Genomic DNA, 26877 nt, shown 5'->3' on the forward strand with positions numbered 1-26877 from the left:
TTTGTTGAACCATATATCACTTTAAAGGATTGGAGATAGTTAAGTAAAATATGATTGAGATTAATAACTTAAAATCTTTGTAAAATTGTATTGTTCACAATTAAGTACTTTGATATTGTGCTAATAATGCCGCATTAATAATGTCGTGTTTTGGATTTATGCAAGTTAGGGATTCTTAAAATCCAGTTAGGTATTTAATTTTTTGTGTGACACTATCTCCTTTAGGTTATTTTAAGTTTTAACCAGCCCTTTTTTATTAGGTTTATAACATTGTATCACGTGTTCAAAACAACACTACGTAGATGAGTGAATCAATTTAATGAACTGATAATTGGCTGTCTCTCAATGCTCGAACCAATTATCGAGTGTCGGATGCAGTATCGATGAGGACGTTCAAACGATTCAATCAAAATTAGATCTCGATACATAATAACAATTCCACTCGATGCCAGACTCTCGCGGGAAAACATTAATTTCGCGGATGCAGCGTTCGTAACGCGAGCATTCGCATGTGAAACTCATTGATGAGCACAAACTGTAACTTCGCAATGTCAGTTTCACGTTTTATTGGAGTTCTTCATCGAGGTGATCACTTTTAGAATCATTCACGTTAGTTACCTAGATCAAAAGACCTAGTTACATAATAGAAACATCGTCATCGTTTTCTTTATTGTGACGCTCCATGATAGCCCCGTATACAAGAAAGTATCTTCTATCTCCAAGAACTATCTCTATGCATTTTGAACTATTCTTGTGTCTTCTACTATTTCTTCTTTTTCTATTAGTGACGGCCATAGCTCTCACGCTACGTATTTAGCACATTTATAAAATAATTATGTCAAATGTCGTTCGCAAATGAAGACTGACTTCACTGAGCCAACACATATGAATTCCAATACCCAAAGTGAGGACATCCCTTTATAATATCAAAGCGGTGTGTCACGTCGCGCTGGTGAAACGTGTATTCGGCAATCATTGTTGTTCGTAGTAGACTGATTGATGTGGTGTTTGTTTGTCAAACGTATGTTGCTGATTTGATACATTACCGGTTCTATCGTTTCTACGTTGTTCTAAACAGTTTCAGTTGTTTTGTGTTTTCATCGGCATTGTCTTCTTTCAACTGGCTTTTGTCGTGTTATGTTTGATCATTAAAATGGCTTTCGCTTTTTGTATTGTGTTCTTTTTTTTTTTTTTTTTTTTTTATGTGATAGGAGGCAAACGAGCAGACGGATCACCTGATGGTTCTGTTCATTAGTTGTGTTTCTTTAATCTAACATAATAATTATGTCATTATATGTATTGCTTATCGTAGGTGAGATGTAAGAAATTACCTGTTAAGAAATACAAACATAGTACCGAGTTACCGACGATGGTACATCGAGTTAAACACTGTTGAAACGTTCTTGTAATAAGTATAATTTTGCCACAAAAACTGCTTACTGTAATCTAAAAATGTAAAGCGAAATGAAAACCCATTTTAAAGATAATTTTCTGTTGAACTGAGGATCCAAAAAGGTTTGCTATTAAGAGCGTTTACGTCTAGCGTGGCATGTCAAGTTTAGGTAATTTCGATGCTATTTTTATTCACACTAAAATAATTGTGACTGTGTGCGTGTTCTCACGCTCTATAGTCAAACCAAAATACTTTGATCCACCATCGTAAAAGTGTGCCAGGCTGTCAAGTGACAGCTCAAGGAAACTATAAAATCTTCAAATCTTCCAACACCGACTCCATAATTATAAATCATGGTATACATTAGTTCTGATAAATAATAAATACGTAAATTATTTATCAAATAGTAAATTATCAAAGGTTTTTTACTATTTTGAGAATATTTTGTACAGCCTATGTTCAGCAGAAAAAAAATTGAATTTTAATGGTGAGAGATTTATTCAAATCGGTTCTATTCAAAACAAACTTTTCCTGTTAACTATTCTTTTTTTATCAGGAAAATGCATAACATTTCATACCCACCAGCTGCGGGGGCAGCTAATGGGTTATGTGGGGATCTTCCTACCAGAAGGTGGGACACCCACTAAAAACCTGACTGTTTCTGCCATGATCCATATGAGTGATATGAGGGAACGCGGGACATCGCCATTGGCTGTTGCCTGTAGCATTCGTCCTTAGCCGCCACCAGACACCTCCATGTCTAGCGACCGAGGCCTGTTAGGAAGGGACAGTTGGAGACCATAAGCTGTCCTCTTGCGCCCAGGGTGTCGGCGGCGGATAACCGGAGTGTCGGCTGAGGCCTCTCGCTCCCCCTTTCCACTGCTTCTTTCTGTGAAAGAACACTTTCACAGAAAGTAAGCACACTATACCATCAGATTATTTGTCTCATAAGAATATATTTTATACTAATGTAGATATTGTTTCCGAAAGCGAGCGGGTTCATTCCGTACACAGTAGATAAATCAAACAGTACGGAAGCTTCATACAAACGTTCGAAATCAGACTCACGCACACAGACGCACGCTTTACACGAGCTCTAAGCGAACCTCGCAGTCCATCCGTCGCGAGTGTCACGCGCGTTGTGTTTTTAATAATAATTTTATTGAATGCACTGTCCGCTGTATTTTTAAAAAACATGCCACGAGTGTATTGCGTAGTATACGGCTGCTTGAACTCGGCATCTTCAAAACCAGAACTTTCATTTTTTAAACTTCGTAATAATTCGGAATTGTAAAAATGATTAAATATTACTTTTTAAATAAAGTGCTTACATCTGATTTTGTAATAGTTCTTTTTAAATTACGTAGTTACGCTTTTTAACAATTTATGTGTTCTATTTGATAAAGTACTAATTTGCTCCGCGCGCTTTTGTACTAAGTGATGAACTGTATTTAAAATGAGGCAATAGCTATGTGAAAGTAAGTATCCGGTATTTTATTTATGAGAATAGAATATCTTCTACCGGCCTCTAATAGTACCTACTTAATCAATTTATTCGATTATGTATTCGATCATTATAGAACCTAATTAACGTTTTATTTTTTTGTTAACTACTTAGTCAATTAATTTATTCCATTAGGTATTTGATAATTAAAAAACCTAAATAAACGTTTTAATAAATAAGTAAGTCAGAACCTTATTAATTTTATAAAGATTAAGAGTGCCAACCCTAACACTCAGTTGAAGTGTAGGTATTTAACTCGCCGAAAGGGCTAAGTTTCCGTACTGCTTTAGCTCATATATCTACTGTGTTCCGTACCTGTACGCTTCATGCGTTTTCTAGCAAAAGCTGAAAATCAGTGTTCTGCCCTTTTGAGCTATACTGAGCTCTTATTTGCTTTTTGCATCGCTGCGGCACACATCACTCTGACGCAGGGAACTATTTAAAACGCTAGTCATCTTTATCTTCTGTTGTTTTGTCACTTTTGTTATGTTGCAACTGTTGAAATTATTACTAACCTGTGTAACAAAATACCAGTGGTGTCACCTAGTGTGTTTCTTGACTAACTAACTTTATTTCGATATTGAATTGAATTTCAATAGCAACTATACATAATGTGTGTGTTAAAAGCATTATAAAAAGTGTGTGTTACAACAAATAAACAATTTATCTATCTATCTCACGCCTCTTCCCGATTGGTAGGGAGAGGTCATTTCCAACCGCCGCTCGTTCGCTTAGGCTGGGCACTGTTGGAGCGTGTCAGTCTGCTGCGGTGACTCACGTGCCAAGACTGCAGTGTTAACTGACAACCATCTACAGGCTCTCGGCCTATACGGTGGAGGAATGGCCCGAAGCACCCATGGCCCGGTAGAACCTGGGTCGCCCTATGTGTGAGGCGATCATGCCGTCGCACCCACTCCTTTAATACAGGCAGAACTGCCTCTATGGTGCGACGTAAAATTTGGCTGACGGCCAGGCGTACCCTTCAGCACTCTAGGGCCTAGATCCTCAAGCCTCTACCTTTTGGTTTCCACCTCTCGTGGTGCACGTACACGTACATTTCCCCTTGGGACCTATGGTCACCTCGCAACTGGCGTCTATTCTCGGTTGTCGACACTAGCTTTGTCGCCACTGAGGATAAATGGCATAAATAATATCGATTGTCACCAGTGGCGACACATACCTACTTTCCCAGTTGTAGCTACAGGCTTTCTCACAACTTATGACAAATTAGAAAAATACATCCCAATTATGCCTAGTGGGGACGTACACAAATATTGACGCAAATGTCATCGTGCATGACATACCTACGTAAAGTAAAAGTCAAGTAAGACCAGATGAATACAAATATTATTAATTTTATTTTGAACTAGCGGCCGCCCGCGACTTCGTACGCGTGGACCTCGTTTTACTCCTTAGTTCGTAAAATCTGTTGTTTGATATCATGTTGATAGATGGCGTTTCACGGCTTCCCCCGCATGAATATTTACGAACGTCAAAAACAGTAGTTTGTCCAGCGCTGTAGATTTTAACCAATGACGATAGAATGCGCTTTTTAGACACGTCTTATTTATTTATTGAAATTTATTTGTCATAAATTATAGCCTATATGTTAATCTGGATTATAAACAATAATACTGTACAGTTTCAACAAAATCCGTTCAGTAGTTTTTGAGTGAAAGAGTAACAAACATCCAGACATCCAAACTTTCGCATTTATAATATTAGTTATAGTTATAATATTAGTAGGATAGGAAGTAGGATTGTTAGGTACGTCGCCACTAATGACAATATTTTTTTTCCCATTTATCCTCAGTAGGGACATTAGTCAGTGTCCACAACCGGGAATAGACGGACTGCGGATACTATGCGGTATCCACGAATTACCTCAGCCTGTGCCTCAGTGATATCATGCGTTGCGCTTTTTTCAACAGTAGGATGCTCCACGACTACACAGCACTGTGCCATACTCGAGCCCCATATAGGACCAACGCGCGACGCAAAAGTATAGTCAGCGACTCAGTGCAGCCGGGCCTCCGAGATTAGGCATCAACCGGCTTAGTGCGCCGGCGGTAGCCAAAAGCTTAGGGGTGAGACGATTCAAGTGGCCGTCAAATGACCACTGTCCAACTAACTACAATCCGAGGTACCTACCGCAAAGATTTTCCGACTGTAATATGTTGTGTATGTTCCCCCTACAACTAGGTGGGACCCTGCTGGCAGAGCATTCCTATTAACTATTCTGTAACCACCTATTTATGGCAAATAAATTATTAGTATTATTCCTCTTTATAATATTAGTATACATACATACATAACTTGCTGTTCCAAATTTTCGTCATTCGTTTTCGTTTCATCGCTAAAAATAACTTAATTTTATTTTTCATTACGTCTGAAATAGAATTTGTTGTAAAAATAGACTGTAATGAAAAATAACAATAAAATGTTTTAATTACCACGTGATCGCAAAATCTACCACCAAGATTTTGCGGATACACTATAAAAGTCCAGCTACCTGTCAAAGATCAACGTACGCGTGACACATGTCAGCAGAGCACCGAGCGACGTGACCTCACTCTGGAACGCCTCGAGGCGGACTGAATTTGAACGATTCGTGCGCGGCGTTTTATAGTACTTTTCAAATACTCATAGAAAAAAAATTACAATGAATTATTTTAAATTTCAAAGTAAATATTTTAGATAAGATATTCTTCTATTATATTAAGCTATTTTTGTGTTGAATAAAGGAAGAATATTGGTAAAAAAATCATTTTGATTTTTGGGTATTTCACGTTCTTTTAATTTGTGATTTCTTATTGTAAAATGCTTAAATCTAAAAATTTTCTCAGATAACTATTTGCCCAAGGATCTATGCTATAGGATATAAATGTTTGTTAAATCGTTTTCACAGTATTTTCATACAAATTTCAGCTTGTAAACTGACGCTAAAGTAGAAATTTACAGAACCTTTGTGGACTTATCTTGATAGAATTCTTAAATAATAAACTAATCGCAATATTTTCTCAATTAACTATTTAGACGACGAAATTGCCTAACTATTTATGCCTATAACATATTTGTAATATTACTGGTTAATGATTGTAACGAGTTGAAAAAGTACTGTTTTTGCGCCAAACGGCGTAAACGCTCTTAAAAAGACGGCCAAAACACTGTTATTTTAAAAAGGAATTGTGTGAATTTGATAGCCGCCCAATAAATTTAGCACGGTCGGAATTCAGCCTGTAGGGTTGTCACATTATAAGACCGACTATTGTCGGCTATTCATATAATTCCCTTATCAAGTGCGAAGTTAATGGGCGAGCATTGTGGCTCTATGATTAATCGATTCGTCCGTACATACCCTCATTGTGATTCAGATATCCTTAGCTTTTTCCGGCCTTAAGTGAAAATGATAAATTGTACCGTTTTTGTCTGCCCTTAGCTAGTTTTAAAGTCGACGGAGTGGCAATTAACGATTTTTGGTTTGTTTGTGTTGGGTGCGGAGTGAAATAACCGCACAATGCTTTTGTCTTAGAATAGTGTACCTAGTTAGTTAGGTATTACTTACTGACATAATATTTAGCGCCCGTATTCACAAACGACATTTGCTTAAGTGAAAGAGCAAATCGAACGCACAGCGTTGAATAGAGTTAGATTGGTTCGTGTGTCATCCTGTGCGTCCACGCGCACTGTGAGATCTCATAGTTATGTTTGTGAATACGGGCGTAAGAATATTGAGGAAAAATGGTCCTTTCGTATTTATACATCTTCTTGTTTTCAAATTGATCAATGAATCAAAATTCTTTCTCAACCTAGTAATAACGATGGTTGATTTAACGTTCTAATAAAAAGGAAAATTAATTATAATAATGCAGTTTGCACAGGCAGTAAATGAAACACCGTAAATAATGCAACTTTATCTACAAAATAATACTATTTCACAAGCAAGAAACTCTAATTATTAGCGAAGAACGTTCAAGGCGTTAGTTTATTGAACATGAAAATTTTAATATCCGTTTGTAATATTGCTCGAACATTGAATATAAACCTACGGAAATTGCTGGTTAGTTGGTAATGCAATTAACTGAAATTGCTTACCAAGTTTACTTTCATGAACTTTACGATCTTAATTTATCATGATATTATAAAGACTGGCGTGATTCAGGAAAAAAGTTTTTACTCCAAGGAAGTCGGTGTATTTGCTTCTATCTTTATGAGCACGATGACAAGTCGAAGTGTGATAAATGATCACAATTTGGCAAGCTGCTATCAATTTTAAAGTAATATCGTATAGAATTTCAGATGAATGAATAATTTATTTTTTAAAACTGGTTTTTAGGGTTTAAAATTGGCAGTTTTTACAATACTTACCAATTAGAAACATTCTTGCTTAAAATCAGTTTGAAATTAAATAGGGATGATGACTGGGTAATGAAATCGAAATTGTATTTAGTCCGTCAGACAGATTATTAGAAAATATTAGACTCATATTTTTTATTTTTTTCTATAATTGAATAATTACAGTATTATTATATTGAGTTGAAATGTCGCGTGACGTCACTTTTAAGTAAAAATTCTACTCAAGCGTGACGTATCGCGCCATTTCAACTCGATGTAGCACTGTTATTATTTAATTATGAAAGAAAATAAAAAGTATGAGTCTAATATTTTCTAATAATCTGTCTGACGGACAAATGATTGAAATTTTGTCATCTAGCCTATTAGGTCAATGACGTTAACTTTTCAATACTACGTTCAAAACACCATAATTCAATTACAGAGAAAAACGTTTAAATCGAGATTGTAACAAACTTGTTCTATTAAACTGGGATGGTTTAATGTTCGACAAAAACTTTACAGAAACTATGAAAGTTCGTTCCCCGAATCCCCGATAAATTACAAGTTTGAAACTTTATGTTCAGGTAGGCGTACTGGATATCATGCTACAGGGATCTGGGTTTCGAAGTAGGTAGAGTTAAAAGAGATAAAAAAAAAATCACATTTTCGATTGCTTGAATATCGGGTCCAGTGTAGTACCCTGAAGTAGCCTTTACTTATTTTGTAAATTAGTGTTACGTTCTTTCATAAAGAGATATTTCTTAATATTGAATTAAAATACATAATTTTATTAATACCTGTTGTTTTTTAAAGTGATTTTTAGCGTACTAGTGTTGTCAATAACTACGCAATCAAATGCTTTCTTTAAAGATAAATTGAATAAGATTTAGTGTGATCTGTTCTCTCATGATTTTTTGTATATTTTGGCATTTAATCGGCCTGTAGTTCTAAAAATCACCAGTAAACATTTTCATTTAGGTGGATACACCGGACAGCGTGCTACAAAGTGGCTTGGGCCTAGGGCCAGGCCCAGACACGGCCCTGAGGTCCATGGTGGACCCCCGAGATTACGACCGCCTCCGCTTCTTACAAATGAACGCCGCCCAACCAAACACCTTCGAAGAGACGATTCATAGGGTGAGCTTTATAGGCAGCGTTGGTATCATGTTTGGCAGATACGATTTCATTTTTAAGTTCTTCTGTATTATTTGTGCTTATTTGTGCAATTGTTTTTGGTTTTTTTGTCTCAACTTTAATGTCTTGAAAATGATAATTACTTTCTAAAATCTATTTTGTATCACCTTTGACATTTTTGCTTACATTCATTTTTTTTGTTTCAACAATAAATGTGTGTAATATTATATGGATCAAATATGGCGTATCTGTCCAACGTAATGCTAGCGTAGCTATTTTCTGTTAAGCTCTGTATGGCAAATTCTATATTAATTGTGTTTTTAAAACTTTGTTAGTTTAAAATAGGCGCCTAAATTATTTTTATGGAATAAACAAAACATTTTATTCAATAGTGTCTTAGTGGGCTAATATATTTATGTTTATCAATTTATTCGATAAGTGCAAGCTTTTATGTGTATATTTTTATAGTATTCAGCTATTTTTGTATACATTATGCTTGTAGACTTCTTTGTGCTAGTAGAAATATATTTAAACAACTATCATCATTAAAATTTTATACTTTTACTATCTAAATAATCAATTTGTTTGTGTATTTTATAATAAATTATTGTAATAGACATTTATTCATATACTCTATCTATATTATTATTGTAATTTGCCAACAGAGTCGTAACAGAGAAATCAAAATTCAAAATTTCGGCCCAATTTTGGTACATTTATTCGGCATGCCTTAAGAATTGGAGGTGGTTTAAAATTTTCATCCAATACTGGTCATTTCATTTGTGTAAGAAATTAAATGATCAGCAATTCCTTAACAGCAATGTGGATTACTTTGTTAGAAAATAATCGCATTAATTTGTGTCATATGCATTTAATTTATTTAGCACCATGCACTGTTCATTAGTTTGCACTTTATATGCACGACTTACTTAGTTTTTGCACGAATATGTCACCTAGGAATGCATGAGAGCATGTTAAGTACAGATTTCATTTAAAAAAGAAAATTACTGTTTCTGTTATTGAAGTATGTTTTGTATGTAAACAAATTAATATGGTATAGGTAGTAACTAGACATCAAAATGGTAGCGGGATATTGTTTCCTACTACATCCACGCGTTGTAGTTGAATACTAGTACCATGCGTCACATTTTCCTATCAATAAATAGTAAATGCTAGTAAAATATTGTTACATTTCTGTGTATGTAGTTATTGACGGTGACCAACTCTCATTACAATGCATTTTAAGAGCTCTCCCAAAATCAAATACCAATGTTGACAGCAAATAATATACCAGCTATTTCGCGAGATTTATCAATTGTATCTATACTACCTATTGCTGACGTGATTTTATTTTGTTACAGTTAAAGGTACAAGAAGCGATGAAGAAAAAAGACAAGTTGGCAAGGGAGCAGGAAGAGGTAAATACATGAATCACACACAACAACTAATCGCTAAGTCTCAAATGGGAGCTTAAGCGTAATGCACCCCATAACACCCCACACGAAAAAGCTACGCACACATTCAAAACTAATCTGATGCGAGAGTCGTTAGTTGTAATCTGTAGACTGGCTTGAACATTCGAGGAGCCGACCGTGGGCTAATCGTGTCCTAATCTCGAGCTAAGCCTATTAAGGGCAGTTGTATCGCTTCCCTTCGAAACTTCGGAAGCCCTTGCTCAGCTCATTTCGAGCGCTCGTAAAACTACGGACCGCGATACTTGGAATATCGAACATTGAAATTTTACTACGTCAATAAACTGCTCACGTTGTGACATGCTTGGAACCATTCTGATTCTGGCAGTTATGGAATATTGAGGTAAAGGTTACTACGTTTTTATGTGGGGCTCGGGCGATATTTTTACCGCATGGCCTAAAATTCGAATGGTTACGTGAATAAGTGAGTATCACACCAGTACCTTTGAACTCTTGTTCAAAATATCAAAGTTTTTAAGTTTTCAACTTAATTGGCTCTACCATTGGAAATACCCAGACAGGTGAAATGAGTCTGAAAACAAATGCAGCGGTTGCTACAAAGCTTGACGGGCCTTGTCTAAGACTGCAACATAAAATCTCATTTACTTGTACACAGTGGAAGTAGATGTAGCAAATTCACTTGACTCTTTAAGAAGTATAAAAGCCTCACAAAAAACTAACCTACCAACAAAATATTTGTCGAAATCCGAGTCTGACTAAATTTTGGAAAAAAAAAATATGAAGTTTGAAAAATCAAAACTGACAACGTATCTTAGACAGATCGTCACTATTTCGTTTATTATCTTTAATGTAATGGCAATGTCCCATTGAATTTAAAATAAGTATTAGACTGTTAAATAATTTTAAAATCTTAGTTTTAACGCGTTAAAAAGAGAGAAACGCCTTCAAGACAGTTTGGTATTCTAGTAAAGCTATATCTATACTAATATTTTAAAGCTGAAGAGTTTGTTTGTTTACTTGAACGCGCTAATCTCAGGAACTACCGGTCCGATTTGAAAAATTATTTCAGTGTTAGATAGCCCATTTATCGAGGAAGGCCATCACGCTACGAGTAATAGGTGCAGAGCAAGAATGAAAAATATTGCTAAAACGGGTTTTCACGCGTACCAAGTCGCGGGCGCAGCTAGTTTCTGAATAAATTTGTACTGTGGTTGAACAGAACGACACGCAAATCCCTTTCGTGTAGCCGGCGCACCGCGTCGGAGGCAAAGTGTGCATAAATTAAGTTAATGTTCAATACTTTTCTACTTACGAGAAAGTGGCCATTTTATTACCCCCGTTGAATATTTATAACCGTGTTCACGCATTCTTTAAAGGAAATATCGCCACGAAAATATTTCACAGGTAAATGACGTACTACATCGGAACTAGTACATCATTTACGAGTAAGCTCCTAAACAAATATTTATAGGTTTAGTTAGAGTATTCGCTTCAGTATTTATTGGGGTATAAAATGTTCTTATTTAGTTATTTCCTTAAAAGTTCATAAAATGTTTACGTGTTTTGTGATGGATGCGAAAGTTGTACCATCAGTTAATGAGATAGATGTCATATCTATTTCAGCATTATTTTTAGATTGTTATTTCAGAACATTCAATAAGTAATGTAGAGTCGAATCTATTAATTTTCTGTGGGCTCAATTTTGAGTATCTTGCTAGTTATTCGATATTTAGCAGATGATAACTTATTCTGGCACTACCTATCATTTTGTTATTCATTTGTATCATAAAGTTTTCTGATACTCTGTAATCAATGCGTTATCTGTAAGGTATATCATTAATGTATTTATCATTGTTACAGATATTACGGGACATAAGACATGGTCTTATGAACATGGGAAGGGATGGAGTCAGAGGCCCTTTTGGAGGTATGTTTTCATTCATTGAAACACTCAATACACACCTTTAATTTTTCATAAAGTTCTTTGACTTTAAAATCATTCTTATTCTTTAAAAGTTATAATAAGATTTTTTCCCTCAATAATTGATTCAAACTGTTATTGTTATTTTCAATAAATAGTGGCTTCTTGATATTTTGATTTATCTAAAAATCAATAAATTAGTAATTCTGCTTTGCTTTTCGATCGATGTGCAAATTCGTAAGCTTCCAAATTTTGTACTTTTGTTTTGTTTTATATTTTTGCAGCAATGTTTATGTTTTGTTTTATTTTATTTTTAATCAAAATATCAGGAAAATGTTTTTGTTTTGGTCAACGTCAATTGTTCCGCATGTCGCCTGCACGATATTTTACGACTTGGTCAGTGTTGCGGAATGCTTCTTTTGTAAGTAAATGTTTCTCGGCGGACTTTCAATGTTAGTTAACATGCTTTTGATGTGCATCTTCATTATCATACAAACATCCATGAAGAATAAAAAAATACTCAATAAAAAAGGAAAGATGTCGAGTTAACTCAACCATAACGACTAATGGAAATGTTTGAACATCACCACCATCCATCCGATTATGTTGCGACAAATGCTAAATGCATGTTGTTATAAAAACGATATTTTGCATAAACCACGCACGGCTTACAATGTTCGTACACAGCTTAAACTGCAGTGTTGTCAGTGAGTTCGCCATTTTCTGGAAAAGCATTTTACGGTAAACTTTTTTCGCATTTTTTTAAGCACGTACTTTTTATTTGCACTTTTGGAATACTACGCCGTGGTTTAATGAAGAACTCGTTTACAGACGACACGTATATGTACGACGATGAGGCGAGAGGGTTGACCGGAAGAGGGCACTGGTACGACGAACCCCCGTACGAAAGTGACCCGGAAGATTTTCTGATGGGCGGCGGGGCTCCAGCTGCGTCGTTCCAAAATGGCCGAGTTTGCTTCACGTTGAATCTACGAAACGAACCGAGAGGTGAAGGTGTGATATCGCTCAGAAGTGCCGGCGACATAAGTTTAGCGAGAGCGCCCCGAAGGGGATTAATAATTCCGCAGAGCGGCCCCTACCCTACCACAGTGATCCCTTTACGAACAGCGAGAGATCGGGAAAGCGGGGATTACGCTGCGTCTGACATTCAATCTATAGGCTCCAGACTATCTGGCATCTCGCTAGAATCCAGCCGCTCGGAGCGCGACTCGAGAAGAGGATACAGGCAAATGTCAGGGTACCGGATAGGTGCCGACCCGCTCTCGCCCGCTTCGTCGGATTACGAAGACCAGGAAAGCGAAACTGATTCGCAACACATAGCAACTGTTCACCAGGTAACGGCAGCATTTCCAAATCGCTATTGTCAATTTTTTGTTACATTTTCTACTTCCTAATAAATTGCTGGAGAACTATTCCACGCTTTTAATTTTGATATCCCTTACCCTAATAAAGCTATTTGTTATCGTTTCAGTCGGAGGAAGATTGTGAAGGCGTTTCAAATTTAGCGGGAAAAGTAAGAGGACTTAGGCAGGATGTACAAAGGAAAATATCAAGATTAAGACAAGAAAGGGGTCCTGAAGGAAGCGACCGGCGGACGAGCGGCGATCAAGCATTCCCATGTTCTAATAGTTCTTTCGAAAGTCTTCCCAGCGGATCAGGCAGTAGTGAGTGGATTTATTGAGTTCTTTGTCTGTGTTAATATAAACGTTGTTTGTAAATATTGTTGTCTTTCCTTTCTGTGTACCATAACGCCCCCTCATGTTACTTACAGATACATATTCATGTAAATATAGAATTCACCCTACTCCTACTAATCATAGTGTATCATTACTACCCAGAATGTTCTAGATTAACATATTCCTACCTATTCACAGTCATGCAATGATGTAAATGCAGGTATTTTTGTTTTTAATGTGTTGATCGAGATGTTAGGCTGTAAATTGAGATTTATATGTCAGTAAATGTTTATGTACAGGCACACAAGCATTGGTTCGCGCTGGTAGTAATCACTCATCTCTCTCGGCAGAAGAAAACATAGAATTAAGTCCAGCCGGGCGGAGCTTACTCGTGCCTCAGATGCTGTGTCGGGCGCGGGCACTCGTCGATTATATACCCAATATTTATGAGAAAGATGCCCTGAGATACAAGGTAAGATGACTTCATTCTATCTTTTTTTTGTTTTTTTTTTATCTCATACAGCATATAAACGAGGTTATGTTTCTTAACAGAAAGGGGACATCATAGAAGTAATTAACATGAATGCGTCCGGCATCTGGCGGGGTGTGCTGAACAACAAAGTTGGGAACTTCAAGTTTGCCAATGTCGAAGTTCTGTCAGACAGAGACACAATGCGATCTCGATCCTCAAAATGGTGTAAGAGCCGTGAAAGACTATGGGAGACACGGCCAAGGAGCGTCGAAGAACTGCTAAGAAGAATAGATCTGCCGGAATATACTGTGGCCTTTGCTAGAAATGGATATGAAGATATAGAATTATTTAAAGAGATTGAACCGTCAGATCTTGACTACTTGGGCATAATGACGCCAGACCATCGCACTCGAATCCTTGCCGCTGTGCAACTTCTGCATAAGCTTGAATGTAAGTAACTAGCACGATTGTGCCCTTTACATGGATTTGAACTCTTATGATTATTTAATTTTCATTTTAAACATGACGTTTTGTTTTTTTGATAGGTGGAGAAGGTGATGGTGAGGGTGAAGGTGGCGGATCGAGCTCGGAAGGAGGTGAATCTCCATTCGGTCGTCGTCAATTTCCCCGTGACTCTGGTTGCTACGAAGCCGGCGTTGGAGTAGGCGGAGTTCGCGTCAGAACTTCACCTCTTGTGCATAGAGCAGATGAGCCAAGCCACAGGCCACCAGATCCTGCTCCTCAAGCAAAGCGGTCGATTCGACGGCGACAACCTGACGACCTGGAATGCGACAGAATCGAGCGTTATCCAGGAACCGGTGTGGAAAGAACGACAGGGCGTACTGTAGGATTACCGGGTGGGGCTAGAGATGATACCTGTGAGTCTGATCATAGGTTGAATGTGGTGAAGTTCGTGGCGGGTGGTGAGCCGTGTGCTTCCGAGAAGAGTAGTGATTCTGGTGTGAGTAGTTCTTCGTTGAGCTCGGCTCATCCCCACCGCCCCTGAGCGCGGCCCGCCGCGCCCGCGCTGGCCTAGGACCCGGCGCGGGCGCGTGCGCAGGCCGCGCCGCCCGCCCCCTCCGCTCCCCCCGCCGACCTTCCACCGCTCGGAAGCGAACAGGACAATAACTAGCGGGCACGCCAAACAACACCACCAAGTTTCACAGACAATATCTGCTACGTTAACATTAATGATAAAGACTGAGTGTTTTGAATTTCGGTTACGAGTTTGTTGAGCGTACCGGCGGCGCTAAGTAGTGATCGATGTATGTGACTAAATTAATGTCCGATAATATTTATGGTCTTTCCAAAGTTATTCGATTCTTAGATCTATATAAAATCTTGCGAACGAGTATGGGCCTAATTAATGAGGAATGCGTTAGTTTATTGTTACTTTGTATTCGAATTTATGTGGAAAAATGAGTTGCGTATTCAATAATGGGTTTTAACCGACCAGAATGAATCTGTTGGTAATGGTCGCATGTAGTAACTATTTTAGTCCACGCGAACTGCGCCGGCCAATGTTAATTCAACTGTGAATATTTATTAAATAAGTTATTCGTTACGATTTCAGAATGAAACGTTTTGAGGTCGCTCTTATTATCATTCCGTTAATGAATTTAATGGCATATCACTGAGGCGCCAATTAGGCTTTAGTTGCTTTGTAAGTTTATAACGCGCTTTGTTGTAAATACCAGCATGGTTGGAGATAATTTTGTGCTGGGTAATTGTTGCGGGTGCAATGAAAAGCGGTGGTATCTCATTTTCGACTTTTCCAATGGTATTTCGAACAGAGCGTAATTAAAAAAGCATTGCTGATATTGTATTTAATTTGTAGCGGAGGCAATAAGCCAGTTCATGGAAATAACTGGAGCGTTGAAAGCGCGTCGTTTGATAGCAATAATTGTAAATACTTTGATAGATAGGTTAATTATTATATGTTGACCTTTTGTAATTTTTTAAGAGAGCTTTATGCGGTGGCCCGCATGTACAGTATAGTGTAGTGCCCTTGAGTGTGAAATTTTAAATTTCGCTCATATCTTCCGAGTCATGATTTTGCAATTTGATGATTTTACAGTGTTGAGCTTGGAACTGAGAAGACTGACACTTTTAAGTAATATCATCTTGAGATTTACATCGTCATTAAATGTTACATGGTCTTGAGGAACGAATTTTGTGCAGAATTGTAGAGAAGTAAAAATAAAATGTATGTCTCTAAGATTTTAGCTATTTTAGACAATCAAATAGTTCCAATATAGACATGTAACATGAGCATTTAAGTCAACTCAGTTTCAGGCCCTAATGACATCTATCCCGACTGCTACAAGGTGTTCTTTTGTGTACATTTTGTAAAAAAACTCCTTACGACACATTTTCGATTTCGATCGTTAACTAGTCCGAACTACTAAATGTATATAGATAAATGTTTGTTACTTGTATATTGTAGATAGAATATATTTCTTTTGAAAATTATTGTATATTCAATAAATAATTCTTTATTCAAAATAAATGTTATGAAAGTAATTTATTTATAATCAAATTATGTTATGAACGCTCAGGTAGAATTTTGACTTCACACATTTTGATGTTAACAATTAGCGCATTGTGTTAAGACTTGTGATTATTAATGGTTAAGCTGTATATTTCACATTTTCCTTTTATTTGTTTTAGCCATATACTGCAGTAACTTTTTGTAGCAATATTTATATTTTTTTAAAACAGACCTTACTTGTAAGTTTACAAATCTGTTTACAAACAAGGATTCTAAATAAATAAATCCAAAATTTATAAAATTTTATTTTTTACCCTTTTCACAAAAGCAACCACACCCATTTTCTAGCAGAAAAACAATAAGGCTGAGTTGCAACACCTTACTTTAACCGTAACTGTAACATTAACCGGTGTTTTTTGTATGGAATTTGACAGACTTATGACTTTTGTTAAAAGTAAGATGGTGGAACCTAGCCTAAAATGTTTTCCTATTTTTAACACTATTTGTACATAACGAGTGCAGAGTCAGACACCACTAAATAAAATGATATAAACGTGTACATAACCATGAATGAGGCCGTGGTAATATTTCCAAGAAAGTACATCGTAAAACCAAATTATTTACATCAGCAAAATGTTATGCGGATATTAAAATATTCTCAGAATTATAAAAAGTACCAAAAGTAACCTTTCGAATATAACGATTTTAACCATTATAATGTTACATGGACATGTAAGCTTTCGGGTTTCGATGAGGAATTTATTAATATGGACTACCAACTAGGGAGGGATGACACAGTAAAAATAACACAAGATGTTCGGGAGGTATAACTGTTAATAGTACTTTAGCAACTTATGTACAGACGAGAGCCAGTCAAGTTAAGCATGGCTTCTTATGTCCTTAGTAATAAAGGCAATTATATGTCAAAATATATAGTCTGATGTGCTGTCATTTGTACAGAGTTGTAATAGGTACAGACAATTTAAAAACAAACCTGCAACTACTGACTATTCAAGTCTTACGCACAAACCGGTATCAGAGAACCTAAAGAAATAGCGTACCAACGATATAAGTACATAGTACCGTAAGTATTTTTAGTTTCTTTCCGCGATAATCTACTTTCAAATTATGCTTTTATACGTGATACAAACCTGAAAGCACTCTTACTCAGTATAAATTGATTTATTTCCTGAAAATAACACATCAAGTATCAAAATTCCTTAGTCGCAGTCTGCCCGAACATCGACATTTGAAATCACGAACTAATGGACACCGTTTAATCAAAGTCAAAGTGTTTGTTTCATTACATACCTGTGGCTTTCCGCATAACGCGTATCGATTCGACTAGTGCAGTTGCAGTCTGAACTCTGAATTAATTATGAATACTTGCCACGGCTTTAAGGCAACGTGTTTAAGTCGATAATTGAATGCAGTTATTGGCAGATAACAAGATTCACGGCTGGGTAAATATTAGTAATACGTCTCTCTAAGAAAGCGTGCTCACTGGTGTGGGATCTACAGTACTTTTGACGCTGCGTTGAAAACGAGGAAATAATAAAGTCTTAGGTTATTCTGAGCGGAAAATAGGATTAAACAATTCTCTTGTGCCTTCCTTGCTTTATTTATTTACTCTTTTCCAGCACGGACAGTGTCGGTCGGTGTTTTATTTTCAAACTATGAATTTATGCCCGTATTCATTCTTAAAAAAAATAATTTTATATATTTGTGCATACAATGAACTTCCGTGTCTTGTGCCTACGCTTGTCAAGTTTCAAGTCCAGTTTTTGTACAGAATTGACCTATATACAGGATGATTCGTAAATACTAAATAAGTAAATATCTCTAGCTCCTCGCTTAGTAATTATTATAGTAAAAAAACTTGGCATGTGATAGAAAGAAAGAAAGAAAGAAAGAAAGAAACATTGATAGCTGTAGTTTGTATCAATAACTATACAAGCTTGTATAAATTCACACTGCACCCTGTACATTTCATGGGCAAAGTGTATAATTCAGTCACTGCATAAAACTTAATAGATAATACCATGGAAAGTTATGTGACGTATATTGGCCAGCTTATCAACATAATCTCATATCTATGCGGAAACATCTAAAGGAGAAACCCTATGCCATTTATGCAAACTGCGGTATAAAGTACGCTATTTATTTATTAGTGCAAAGTCGCTACACTATTCGGTTGAAACGATATTCCCTACTGGCTTAAGTAAGATGAAACTAAGCTACTCCATGGAAACTGTATTTGATTATTCTTAACGCAATCTTACAAAGCTCATCTGAAATGGTAAGGAATATTTGATACTTATTATTGTGTAAGCACTAGATGAGGGTTGGTGATGCTGGTTGCCTACATGTGACTTTTAAACTTCTGAAGAGAGGTAAGTTAAAAAAACAGGTACAATAAAATTGTTTTCACTTTGAATATATTTTTAAATAGCTTTTGCCCGCGGCTTCACCCGCGTGAAATTTAGTTTGTCACAGATCTTCATAAATTATAGCCTATATGTTATTCTGGGTTATCAACAATAATACTGTAAAGTTTCATCAAAATCCGTTCAGTAGTTTTTGCGTGAAAGAGCAGCAGACATCCAAACTTTCGCATTTATTATATTAGTAGGAAGGAAGTAGGATGTGTCAATCATCAAGCTGCTTTTCCTTTGTATGTTTCTTGTAGAGTATTACAATTTGTGTGATCACAACCTGACCATTCATTTTATAAATTGCTAGAGAAAACTTATATTATTCCATTCGATTTGAAGAGGATAATTTATTATCATAATTTTGTCCATCATTAATTATGGACAACCAGGTTGAATTGAGAGAGAAGCGATTCAAGCCGATGTCTTAAGATCAAACTTGAAACAAACACACGATGTCTACCACTCTGCTAAAGGAAAAGCAAGTCAGCAGTCACCCTTACCACCTATGCCATAATTATACACGCGGTTGAATTATGGCAGTTCATGGTGCCTCCTATATCATCCACCTTCGTCCATTTTTCAGTTCGCGTGATTATAAATCTCGGCGATTGGACGGTGCCCATGGGAATGCGGGATTGCAATGCGTTGTGAAATTTTCTATTAGCTTCCTGCAGTTGAGGTGAAGGTAGATAGGTGAGATCATTTGTTATAGGATAAAAATTCAACGTGAACTTGTCGAGTGGTTTGAGAATTGAACTCTTTGGATCTGGGGTGCCATTCTTAGATGATATACATACAGTAATTTCAGATCACTTCGAGAAATAATAGTGTAACGCCATCTATTATTCAAATAGGTAGGTTAAAGAAGTTGCACTTTCTTTTTAGCACTTGTTAATATGTTCTATAATTAGGCTGGGTTGCACCATATTTCTTTAACTTTGACAAACGTCAAAAATCTGTCAAAATCCATATAAAAGCACCGTTATCGTCAAAGTTACGGTCAAAGTTAGGTGGTGCATTGTGTCGAACTTGTAAACGTTTTGTTCTAATTTATTTTGCTTTCTTTTTATTTTCCAGTGTACTTTGTATAGTAATAACTCATAGTGAAGGCGCTTATCAAAAGTATTGACTTTACCATAACCCGAAGTAATAATATTTTGCATAACCGTTATTCTGTTATCGAAAATAGTGCAGTATCGTTTCGCATTTTACGGTTCGAGCAAATTACGGGCGTCTCCCGAACGTTTACTGGTCTATAAATGTCATTTATGAATGTCCAGCGCGTGACATGCAACAGTAAAAATAAATAATAAAACTTTAAATAAAAAAGCTGTAAATCACTGACGATAAAGCATTTTACTGCTGAGCCTAACGCGATTAATGTTGTGTTATTAATATTTTTATGTTGTGACAAACTTGTCTTTGGCGAATGTCAAATTAAATGATTTGTTAACATTTTCTTAGGTGTGAAAAAAATATTTTGAAAATGATTTGTGTGATTTTATTTGATAGAGTTAACCCTTTCGACCGCTGGAAGAAATGGTTCTTTAATTATTGTACTATGAGTTGACGTCACACACAATTAGCAAAGGAAAATTGAGTCACGGCCGATCTTCTAGAGTTTCGTACCCAAAGGGTAGGCCCTACGAGACCCTCCCTATTATGTCTGTCTACCAGCGAGCAACTCATGATAGTTGACAATGATTTGTAATTAACATTACTTCATTATGATTTGTAAATATTTGGATTGTTTATAACGCCATTTTGTTACAAAAACTCGTTTACACCACTGCTGTGCACTTTAATCATCGTAGGGTAGACCGGGTACAATAGTACCACGGGTCAATAGTACCATCGGCGATATTTCTTCATACAAGCGACGTTAGGTTGTGTGCATAGCGTCAGAATATGCACTTTTTGTGTTTCCATCCGCTCACCAGTCGGCGGCGCTTGCGCTGAGAAACGAAGGTGTACAGGAAGGATTTTTGTTTTTTGCCCAGCCGCAGTAAGTTTTTACGTCAAATATATGAGCCCATAAGTTGCCTAATATGCTATTAGTTACCAAGGTATTGTTGTCAATAGTTTATTCAGGCTCTAAACTTTGTATCGACAGCGAATTATTGGCATTCACTGTGAAAATGACTGAATTTTAGGTGAAGTTCTCTTGACTACCTACTTGGAACAATTGTACCAGTCTCCATGGGGTCAATTGTAGCGGTACAATCAACCCCGTGGTACAATTACCCCCGGAACCTTATTTTATACTTATAGCCTGACCAGGAACATAAAAACCCTGGCATAGAGGCGCGTCAATTGCATTTGATAGTGCAACACTGAGTACAGTCGTACCTGTGTTAAATTAATAGGCTAACTTTATGTATCAGGATTCAGGATTACGGGCTAATTTGATATTTTCATAAATTAACGAAAAATATTATTATAGGTAACCTGATTTAAGTAAATTAAATGAAACCATCAATCGAGCTAGTAGAATTTATTTTATTATTCATCAATAATCAAATTCAGAACTTGAATATTCAACTGCAATGTCTGCTCATGAACGCTTCAAACTCGGTACTTCTTTCCCAATCCCATAAAATTCAACACTTAGAAAGTGACAAAAAATTTTAAAATAGGTAGTTGAAACAAACCAAACCTAATTTTCATAGTGGACTGTACTATACGATAAACATGTCAGTCAATTTGACAACCTTTGTCGGAAACATTATTCAATGAAAATATTGTCCGAACCCTTAGTATTTCTCTTCGATAAATACTTTAACACATTGTGAACCACTTTTCTTTCACGACTATAAAAATATTTTAGCAATTTAATTCATAAAACCAATTGCGCACATTTAAAATAAAGTTTGTTTACACTTTGACAGCAATAGACTGACATGCAAGGTGACATGTCAATGAAGTTTTCTGTTACTGTTGCCATTAAAAGAAATTAGTACCATTAGTTTTCCGCAACATGGCGAGGGTTTTTATGTTCCTGGTCAGGCTATACTACATAATATTTTAAATTGGTTTTAAAGTAGGTACCTATACTTATAATAAAATAAGTTATTATAAAACATTCACGTGGTTATTATTTTTAAAATTATAGGCATAACCTACCTACTGATATAATAGTCTAGGCTCATTCATAGTTGCATGCATTATGTATTTATTAGATAAATACTTAATGTGTTTAATTAAATAAGTAGGTAGATGTCGATAAAAAGGTGATATAAGTACCTAAATGCCTACTTAAAGGTTTCTAAAACCCTTCCTAAGTATTTGAACGTTTTGTTTTATATGCCTCGGCGTAGAGTCATAAGTACGGATAGCGGATCAACGGATCTATTCCTTTATGAACAGGCTTATGAAAAAATCTTAAAAGGTCGAAGCAGTAGTAGGTATAAATAATCAGGGTCAATTGTACCAGGGGTCAATTGTACCCTCATACAAAAATAGATTCTTCAGTTTTGATATTTCTATCATTGTTATTATGCTTATTGTTGTTTCAGAAGCAATATCCGAACCAAATAGATGGCATATTATGTAGAAACAGTTAGTTTTTTCGTTTTTATGGAAGAAAACTTATTGTTTTGTTTTTAAACTTAAGTGTTGATTTTTCATACATGTTCCTAAATATTTTCGATCTCAATTAATTAAGACTGATGATTGTAGGAGATTAAGAGTACAGAATAGCAATAAAGGTGATGATTAGATAAACATAACTACTTTTATTGCCTCATATATTATTGGTACAATTGACCCGTTGTAGGGGTCAATTGTAACATGAGACATCGTACAGTTCAAATTCGTTTTTCATTAAGTATTCGAAAGAATAGTTCAACTCTGCATGCTTAAATTTGTAGCTTAAGAGTCTAGTTTTTACAGCATCCTAACAGAATAAGTTATATTTCATTAGATTTCTCAATATTGAACAATTTCCAAAAAATGGTACTATTGTCCCCGGTCTACCCTACATCACGTCTTAAAAGTAACATCTTAAATTTTCATGCACAATTTCACTGTCAGTGTGCAGTCGCATAATCGCCTCTACGATATCACAATAAAGGGTAACTATAACGGCTTGCAGTGGAAACAACGTTTGGTCACATTCGGGCACATTCGGGCTTCGTATGTAGGGAAATACGGCCTGTACATATTAACGACTCACGCTAAGGTCGTGTTGTACAACACTAACGTGTAGACGGTAGATCAAGTGTAACACTGTGTCGTATTGTGTGGGTAATAGGTCCCATTTTGCATCAGAAATTTATAATTTGAAGCGCTGCCGGCTGTACAATGACTGTAACTGTGGACGTAAACACAGTAGGTTTAACTGTCGTATGCTAGCAGATCAAGCTACCGCAATATGACTAATTTTGAAAATGGTACTTGAATTTTATGTCCTTAAAGTAAGGTTAAAAATAATTTAAGGAAATGGTAAGTTGATGAATGAGAATTCTATGAAGTTTTTATTTCTTGAAAATAGCCGCTTGAGGCGCTACACAATATGTCATACATTTAATGTGATTTTTTACGCAATCGCTAGCGAGCACCACTAACGTAAACTCATGGTAAGCACACTGGGCCTATACCATGAGTTTCTTAGCCTTTCGGGAATGCTAAAGGCGTTATATCGGTGACATAGAGTTCATTTTCCAGACAAAATACCAAAAGACCATAGAGATTTTCTATTAAGAGGGGAATAGCAAACGCGGAGCCAAGCGGGGGCGTCGGTTTGCATTTGTAGAATTGACTGCAGTCAGCGGCAATTTTTAAATGTATGGAGGGTGGGTTTGTGGTTATTGTACAGTCAACAGCACATAAGCTGTATATTTTTGTTGCAATATCACCCTTAATTACAAACTATGTAAGATAACATAGTGTTTAGTTTGATGTGCCGTTCGTAACTTCGGCTTATGTTACACGATCGATTCCAGTCTGACACTCGCTGATGTAAGAAATGAAAAATTTTAAGCAAGTACCTGCTTAAAACTTAGAAGTGTTGTTGTTAAAAGTGTTGACTTAATAAGGTTGGTATCGGTTTGAATGCAAAATAGATGGATCATTAATCGGATCAAGCCATTTTTTACTTAACCTGGCCAGTAATCGAAATATGGACACACTGCATTCAAAACGCCTTGGGGCAGTTCCAATAGCTCAAGTATAGACAATCACACATCACATAGCATCTTATGAAGTAATAGTTACCTACTTACGATTTTGCATATACATTCATACAGCTTAATGTGGATCTATTGTACAAGAATACTTCAAAAACCTAGAAAACTGTAATAAAAGTGTCCGTTTCAGCCAAATGACGTCAACTGCTGGACAAAGGCCTCCCCCAAAGGTTTTTCACAATGAACAGTCCTGCGCTTCCCGCACCCAGGTTCTTCCCGCGACCTTTACCAGATCGTCGGTCCACCTATAAGTGTACTATTATTTATTTTATTTCATCATTTCAGCCATAGGACGTCCACTGCTGAACATAGGCCTCCCCCAATGCTTTCCCTGTTGATCGATTGGTAGCGGCCTGCGTCCAGCGCTTCCCTGCTGCCTTTACGATGTCGTCGGTCCACCTTGTAGGTGGACGTCCCACGCTGCGTTTTCCGGTACGCGGCCTCCATTCCAGAACCTTTCTGCCCCATCGGCCGTCAGTTCTGCGTACTATGTGCCCTGCCCATTGCCACTTCAGCTTGCTAATCCGTCGGGCTATGTCAGTGACTTTGGTTCGTTTACGGATCTCCTCATTTCTGATTCGATCTCGCAAAGAAACACCAAGCATAGCCCTCTCCATAGCACGCTGTGCAACTTTGAGCTTCTGTATAAGGCCCATAGTGAGAGGCCACGTTTCCGAGCCATAAGTTATCACTGGTAACACACATTGATTGTACACTCTAGTCTTCAGGCATCTCAATGCCTCAACGTCCAAAATACCTCAGTATTTTGGACGAAAATATTTTATTTTATTTATCTGTACTAAAATATGCAGTTTGGTCCATAATACCTACTTAGCAATTCACATGGTAATGGATATTGAACTAATGAACCTAACAACCTTTAATTGGAGAACTAAAGTAATACTGAATTCTAAAAGTAATTAAGACCAAAGTCTATTTGCCTTTAGTGCTTGAAAATAAGAAAACACACAAGGAACCTGCTACAGTCGGGAATACTGCCAGCAAGGCTAGCCAACATAATGGAGTGAGCTATTTTTCCTGGGACATGAAATTACATATCGTCGATTCTGATAGATACGATAGCATGTAAGTAAAACCTACTATAATATTACAAATGCGAAAGTTTGGATGTCTGGATGTTTGTTACTCTTTCACACAAAAACTACTGAACGGATTTTGTTGAAACTTTACAGTATTATTGTTTATAACCCAGAATAACATATAGGCTATAATTTGTGACGATCTGTGACAAACTAAATTTCACGCGGGTGAAGCCGCGGGCAAAAGCTAGTGTGTAAATAATTTCTGGAACAATATCAGCAGATTACGTGATATTCATAAGAGTGACAACCCGATTCACCCAGTAATCAAGTAAGGTACTATTACGACTCATTTTTAAATTAAACTACATAGCTAGTTAATCAAAAGGATTATACTTTTTCAGCATGACCAATAAATTCTCGTGCAATTTTTGTATTAAGAGTAAAATATGAGAATAGTCCCATTTTATTAATAGTTCTAACGTAGCTACGAGTACAACAACAATAATTCACACACATTTATTTTACTTACTTAGCGGTCACATGTCCCAAGCTCCATGCTGCCCGAACATCCTGCCCGTCTGTCCACCGAGTCATTGGCAAGGCCGGGTAATTGCAGATCGCTGCCCGCGTTCCCCGCAGGTGGTCTAAAAGGAATGTTAATGGACCGAGTGCCATAATTTGTACCAGCTAGAGCCTTTAATAATCAATGTTTAACAAACGGTAAATACAGGACGGATGGTTTGAGATAACTTAATCCTTTGATGAGCTGGTTTATTGAACGAGCACCTTGAAGGATGCGTTTTTATTGTGCCTGCAGTTTTATATTTCTGCAATAAATAGCGGCGACTTTTCGCCGTAGTTACGCCGACTATTATTAACCGACGGCATCAGAAGGATGCTTATTTTTTTTAAACATGAATGTGAAGTCGAACCTTAATTTCGAACTCCTATGTTCTTCTGATTAATTTCGTTGCGGGTCCAATGACAGTTTAACTTTCTCCCGGGACAAACTTGACATTCATTGGTTGGGTTTTTATGGCGGTCAAGCTGTAGATCCTGGCTACACAGGAGTTGCAGTGGTGGAAACGAGAGGTAGTGTGAAAATATCCACGAAACATGTTAGTTATGATTTTATGATACTTTATAAAGGTAAAGCTAACAAAGCAAAAGTCCAACAGAATTGAGAACCTCCTCATTTTGTTGAAGTCGGTTAAAAAGTATAGTGTATAATTAATTTACTACGCAAAAAGCTTTGTTTGGAATCTATCCAACCAATGCATACTTAAAAATTAACACTAAGCGTAGGTACAATTTCTTTGACCCCACCTGGATTGGAATCCACAACCACAACTGACTTAAGCAACCCAACACCCAGAGGTCTCTTTTACAAATTATTAAAACATTTTAAAATCGAACTGCCTAAGGCGGGAATAGTTTGAGATGCGACTCTTAACGCTAAAAATTAAATAACTATTTTACAATGAGTTTCAATATGTATGGCACGATCAACTAATTATCAAGTTTCTAGCAGGTGGTCTCATGCGCAGGCACGGGCTGTAATCTTGATGATGGCTGCTTACATCAATAAGTCACGGACCACGATTTAGTTAAGGCTCTTACACACGATATACTGGATATAAAGGTAAGTTAGGGTAAACAGGGTAGGTATACTAAAGTTCAGTTAGACTGAGTTTCTTCTGACCTGATAAAGGTCATGAAAGCAGGAAGGCGCTGGATGCAGGCTGCTACCAACCGTGCGATGTGGAAGTCATTGGGGGAGGCCTATGTTTAGCAGTGGACGTCCTGTGGCTGAAATGATGATGATGATGATGA

At 36.8% G+C, this 26877-nt stretch overlaps 1 protein-coding gene across 6 annotated transcripts in view; it reads left to right on the forward strand.

The window, feature by feature from the left end:
* The window catches only part of LOC135073975 (uncharacterized), a 171259-nt gene extending 154584 nt beyond the window's left edge, over window positions 1-16675 (forward strand). For 2 of the 6 annotated variants that reach the window (XM_063968249.1, XM_063968250.1), the window contains exons 6-13: window positions 8211-8369; window positions 9728-9784; window positions 11660-11726; window positions 12552-13075; window positions 13213-13405; window positions 13717-13889; window positions 13970-14339; window positions 14435-16675. In XM_063968249.1, coding sequence (XP_063824319.1) covers window positions 8211-8369; window positions 9728-9784; window positions 11660-11726; window positions 12552-13075; window positions 13213-13405; window positions 13717-13889; window positions 13970-14339; window positions 14435-14895 — 2004 coding nt within the window. In that variant the 3' untranslated portion in view covers window positions 14896-16675. The remainder of the gene's footprint in view (window positions 1-8210; window positions 8370-9727; window positions 9785-11659; window positions 11727-12551; window positions 13076-13212; window positions 13406-13716; window positions 13890-13969; window positions 14340-14434) is intronic. The other 4 variants (XM_063968251.1, XM_063968252.1, XM_063968253.1 and 1 more) reach the window with 4 other exon arrangements.
* Window positions 16676-26877: the final 10202 nt, after the last annotated feature.

Source organism: Ostrinia nubilalis, chromosome 8, assembly GCF_963855985.1.
Source record: "Ostrinia nubilalis chromosome 8, ilOstNubi1.1, whole genome shotgun sequence".
Classification (NCBI taxonomy): domain Eukaryota; kingdom Metazoa; phylum Arthropoda; class Insecta; order Lepidoptera; family Crambidae; genus Ostrinia; species Ostrinia nubilalis.